This window comes from Rhea pennata, chromosome 1 (assembly GCF_028389875.1).
Source record: "Rhea pennata isolate bPtePen1 chromosome 1, bPtePen1.pri, whole genome shotgun sequence".
In the NCBI taxonomy this organism is placed as follows: Eukaryota; Metazoa; Chordata; class Aves; order Rheiformes; family Rheidae; genus Rhea; species Rhea pennata.
Window position 1 is genome coordinate 85,234,512 of NC_084663.1, and position 5,989 is coordinate 85,240,500.

Below are 5,989 nucleotides of genomic sequence, written 5' to 3' on the forward strand. Positions count from 1 at the left end.
GGCTAAAGTCAACAAGTTGGATCAGCAGAGGTAGGTCAATGTGAGTGCAGGGAGAGAAAGGGTACTGGAGGAGGGAGAGATCTGATATCCATTTAAACAGGTCAGTAACATGACCTTCAACCCTCTTCAGTCTCCCTCAGGGTAGGGGCGGGGAAAGGAAAAACAGGAATGAACAAACTTGGAGACCCTTTCTGCTCACAGAAGGGAAGGGTCAGATCTGCAGAGATCTCAAAGCACTCTTCCCTGGCTTAGTTCAGTATCAAAAGTAAGAATTTGTAGTCACAGCTCTTCTCCTGATCTAACTACAAGGTTTTAGAGATTCCCTCAAAAGGGGAGAGAAGGTGGCCAAGAGAATAACAAAAGGAGGCAGGCAGAAATAAGCAAGAATTAACAGAGTGACAAAGAAGGAAAGAGAAAAAAAAACAAGAATCTGAAGGGCAGAGAAGCAGAACAGACCCAGAGGAGGACAGAAAGAGGTAGACTGTGAAGCAGAGACAGGATTCAACACGCAGCAGGAAATCTGCCCCTTCTCTCAGTCAGTGGATGGATCAGGATGAACTGAAGCTAGGAAGGAAAAACACACCCTGAGCTACTTGAGACAACAAGATGCCACAGAATCACTTCATGGGAGTGCACAGCCCAGATGTGATCTGCTTTGCTTTAGGGTGTTTCTTATGGGTAAGTCATATCTCAAGTTCCTTTTTATGTGGTCTCTGTTCTGTTGGGGTGTTACCTTAGATAGCTGGAAGGGTGTTAGCAATTGACAATCATAAGAACTTCCCTGACATTTAAAGATATAAAAGAGGATACACACAGAAGACTATTGCTGCTGTCCCAGGGATGGCAGAATACAGAAAAGGGTGTCTGAGACTGAAGAATGAGAAGAGTGTGAATGTAGCAAAACAAGATGCTACACAGAAAGAAAGAGCAGAATTCAAACATGTATCGGTATAGTAAGCAACAGAATGTTTAGTTGCTTTTAATATTTGACCACGGAGAAGAATTTATAGCTGTAGTTTGACAAAGTTTGCGGTGAGAGAACGGAAGGGAATTTGGGGTCTGTACTGAGAACAGTGTTAAGTAGGATTTTAGTGACTGCTGGAAGCAGTATGATATCACAGAATCACAGAATGGCTGAGGTTGGAAGGAACCTCTGAAGGTCATGCTCAAGTAGGGTTGCCTAGAGCATGTTAGACAGGACTGCGTCCAGGTGGGTCTTGAATATCTCCAGAGAAGGAGACTCCACAACCTCTCCGGGCAACCTGGTCCAGTGCTCTCTCACTCTCACAGTAAAGAAGTTTTTCCTTACACTCAGATGAAACTTCCTGTGTTTCAGTTTGTGTCCCTTGCCTCTTGTCCTGTTGCTTGGCACCACTGAAGAGAGTCTGGCCCCATACCCTTGACACCCTCCCTTTAAGATATTTACAGACATTGATAAGATCCCCTCTCAGTCTTCTCTTCCCCGGGCTAAATAGACCCAGCTCTTGCAGCTGTTCCTCATAGGGCAGATGCTTCAGCCCTTTGATCATCTTCTTAGCCCTACACTGCACTCTCTGCAATAGCTGCATGTCTCTCTTGTCCTGGGGAGCCCAGAACCGGACAGAGTACTCGAGATGAGGCCTCACCAGGGCTGAGTAGAGGGGCAGGATCACCTCCCTCAACCTGCTGGCAACACTCTTCCTAATGCACCCAAGGATACCACTGGCCTTCCTGTCCATAAGGGCACATTGCTGGCTTATGGTCGACTTGTTGTCCACGAGGACTCCCAGGTCCTTTTCCACAGAGCTGCTCTGCAGGAGGTCAGCCCTCAGCCTGTAGTGGTGCATGGGGTTATTCCTCCCTAGGTGTGGCACTACATCGGTATCACAGTAATTTCCAATATATGTCAAAGTACATAAAGGGAACAGCAGAAAGTGGCTAACAATGAGTCCTTGTTGGAGATTCAGACTGATATTAGTCTTGATGAGAGATGAAAGTTGCATATGACAAAGACTTCAATTACCCTCCCTATCTCTTGTTTGTTTTTCTTCTCCCAGTTACCCCCAGTGAGAGGAGAGGAAGGTTGTATGAATGCTGAACTGTGAGTATTTGTAGATCTTGCATACATAATAATGTATGCAAGATAATGGAGTAGAAAGGCAGTAGCAGACATCAATGTTATGACATGATGGCAGACATTTTCCAGAAAATTTCCAGAAAAATAAAATTTCCATTGCTTTGAATGTGAACCATATTGATCACTTCTATTCCTCATACTGATTATGTGGCATTGTTTCCAATCCCTGTTCAGATAACTAAAATGGCTAATAGCTTTGTGGATTTATTTTGATTGACTTAGATTATGAGATCAAAATTAATGTTACCATGAAAATAATGTTTTGAAATATACTATTTTTATAAATATTCCTCTTGGCAATGTCATTTGTAAGAATAACAGAAATTAAGGCAAAACAGGAATGAAAAATGGTCTAGGATAATTCTGGTTTTATTAAAAAAAAGTCTTTTGAAAAATTACAGGCAGGTTTACTAATTGACACTAAATGAACACACAAACCAACATACAAAGGTACCATCACATCTAGAAATAGTAAGAGCAAAAGACAGTAAAGTAAAGCAAACTATAACAGGTATGGGAAAGCTAAATTGTGAAGATGATAGTGTAGAAGAAGAGAAGTTCAGAAATTACAGCATTGTACAAATCCCTAAGGTCTGCAAACAGAATTTGGCATTAATACCAGGGGAATAACACAGAGATAAATCTGAACAGAAGGGAAACTCCCCTAACAGGGAGATTGATGAAGTTTTCTCCTCCATGAATTACAGTGGATTCCTCTTCATTTGTACCATTCAAAAGCTGGAATGTAAGTGAGAATTTGAGGGAAGCCAGAAAAGGATACCATAGGGATCTTCCAATTTCTTTGATTTTCTGTGGCTAACTCTTTCTCATATCCTCTTCTCCTCAGGTGTTCAGGCACTGAATGGGTCCATCTGTGGTATATCTGGTAAGATGGCATACACTTATTCTAAATATCTGTATCATTTGACAATTACAGTAGTAAAAAGTGGAATTCCATATGATCCTGTAGCTGAAGTGTGATGGTATCACTGCTTTCTCTCCGTGGCCTTCACTGCTCTAAAGTAGCACTGCAGTCCTTCAGCTTTCATATTCCCTTCAACAAATGGTTAACTAACCTTCACAAGCATCTGTTTTTATTACATGAATTAATTCTGTTGGATGCACAATATTAATAAAGTCTTCACGATGTTAATATGCCTTTTTAGAGGCTCACGTATTTAGTAATTTCAGTCTGATTCCTCAGTAGTTCTCATCAACATGTACATGTTGAAAAGGATGGCACTGTTAGAAACCTACTAGGCTACATTAATAAGATTGTAGCCAGCAGACTGAGGGATACGATTTTTCCTCTCTGCTCATCATTCTTGCGAACACATTTGGAATACCTGGATTTGAATTTTAGGCCCCCAATACAAAGTAGATGTTTACAAACTGGGGCAAGTTCAGTGGATGGCGAGTAAGATGGAGGGCCCCCATTAGGGGGCTGCAGCACATTAAGTATGAGGAGAGGATGAAAGAAGTTTTTTCTGCTTAAAAAAGGCTGGGGGCTGATGGGATCTAATTGCAGTTTCCTCCTACTTAAGTGGATTTATAGAGAAGATGGAGCCAGAGTCTTCTCAGAGGTGAACAATGGAAGGACTAGAGGTGACGGGCCAGGCTGAGGCCAGGGAAATTCTGGTTTGACAGAAGGAGCAAATGTTTTCTCATGAGGGTAGTGCAGCACTAGAGCAGGTGCCCAGGTGTGCCATAGCACCTCCCTCTGTGGACACTGTCTGCATTCTGCTGACCAAGGCCACAGATGACTTCATCTAGCTTTGAAGTTTGGCCTGCTTTAAGCAGGGAGTTGGATTAGAGACTTCACTCAACAGGTCCCTACCAACCAAAATCTTTGTGTTCTGTTTCCTCTCTCCTTCTAGGCTAGTAGTTGTGATTGGCGGGTTGCTGCTCCTGTGTGGCCTGGTTTCAGCCTGTGTGAAATGTTGTTTTCCTCTCCACCAGACAGGGGAGGAATCAGGTCCTCAACCCTATGAGGTCACAGTCATTGCTTTTGACCACGACAGCACCCTCCAGAGCACCATTACCTGTGAGTTTGCTTCAAGAGAGATGGGAATCCAAATACACTCCATTGTGAGAGGCTACACTATAAAAAGCTGAGCTTGTGACATCCCAAAGTTCCTCACTGGGTTGGTAGCAGGAAGTTCCTGGTAGGATGCTGGGAAAGGGTTATCTATAAATAGTATATATTAAGGTGCTCACAAGACTATATATATTGCAATCCCAGACAGATGGTAAGTCATCCATGGCTGTGAGACATGTCTGGGTGGAACAAGGGCAGCTATAGAAGCCTTGCTGAGCATTTGAGGAAGGAGTAATTATAGGATGTGGCTGATGGTAGCTCCCCTCATAGGCCAATGTGGTAGTGGGGGGGGGGGATGCAGGGGGAATGAAGGGGGAATGAAGGAATGAAGGGGCGGGAAGAGGAAAACATTTAATCCTTGGAGAGAGGAAAGCCTGTGCACTGCAAATATGCTTGTCCTCTCCTAATCTCTCCTAATCTTTCAGGATGAGGCAAATTGCTTTTGTCTCCTCCCTTGCAGCTCTCCATTCTGTGTTTGGGCCTGCAGCCAGGAGGATATTCGCAGTGACACACTCCCATAACACTGTGCAGGGAACACCACCTCTCTCCAGATCAGACACTCCTCCAGTCTATGAAGAAGCTCTGCATATGAGCAGATTCACAGTGGCCAAGACCGGGCAGAAAGTGCCAGACCTGGATTCAGTGCCAGAAGAAAAACTGCAGACATCCACTGTGGGCAATGATTCCCAACCAGCCCTTCCAGCATGCTAGTGCTTCCTTTTATAGAAGGGCAAATAACATGGAATAGTTATGTTCAGAGAATTCTTCTGGACAGGTTTAGGAATATTGATTAACTTTAGTCTAATGAGAAAGGAAAAGAGATTAAAATTCCATTTTGATGTCTCCTCCTGACACCTCCTTGAGATATCTACCATTAGCAATCCCCACATCCATTATTATACATATCTCTTGTACCACAGTTTGCATATACAGCCAGGCAGCAAGATCACAATGCTGTCCTACTTTACAGCCTGGTTCTGAAGACTCACAGGGAGACTGCAGGTGCAGACTCATTCTGCTTGCAAGACAGAATCTCCAGCCTAAGATTCATGCAGATGGCAGAGGGATTTTCAATCAGTAGGAACCAACAGGAAAATTGGAGACACATGAGAAGCCAGTAATAAGACCAAACTCCTGGAAAATGCAAACCCTTTGTAGTAAACTTAATCTTTGAAGCTGTTTAGGAACACTATCTGCATTTAAACAAAAGACAGCATACAGTGGTAGTATGTGCAGAGTAGTCTCCTAAATGCTCTCTAAGATACACAAAGCGAATACAGTTTGGTTCTGAACAGCATATACATCAGTTATGAAATAGCAATCACAAGTTCTTTTGAATTAAAAAATACGAGGTGAGTGATAACAGATCAGACAAGAGGAAGACCAGAAAAAGTACCCCTGAAATAAAGCTTGATCATATTTTAGCTGCTTTAATGTTGCATCACTTGTTAAATCTTCTTACTGCTGCTGTCAAACCAGATCAAGCTAAATAATACCACTTAACACATTTAAGCCATTTCTTAGACAGAAATGATTTGTGAGTCTTTCCTGATCCATACAAATGTGCTGAATCATTCAGAAATGCTAATCAAACTGTTTGGATGAACATAGTTATGGACCATCTGTAAAATATTTTCTTAGACTAAGTACTCATTACGGCCATATGACTGTTGAATTGCATGGCATTGTCTTTATTCTGGGTTTAATGACTGAAAACATTAAAGCAAGATAACATCAAATATCAAATGATAAGCAGTCATTAATTAATTGCACTT

The 5,989-nt window shown here is 42.4% G+C and overlaps 1 protein-coding gene across 1 annotated transcript; it reads left to right on the forward strand.

The window, feature by feature from the left end:
• The first annotated feature begins 606 nt into the window (after positions 1–606).
• On the forward strand, positions 607–4,925 carry TMEM52B (transmembrane protein 52B). The gene is made up of 5 exons (XM_062571580.1): positions 607–678; positions 2,037–2,080; positions 2,964–3,002; positions 3,994–4,160; positions 4,675–4,925. Exons 1-5 carry the CDS (start codon positions 607–609, stop codon positions 4,923–4,925), a joined length of 573 nt encoding a protein of 190 aa, XP_062427564.1.
• Positions 4,926–5,989: the final 1,064 nt, after the last annotated feature.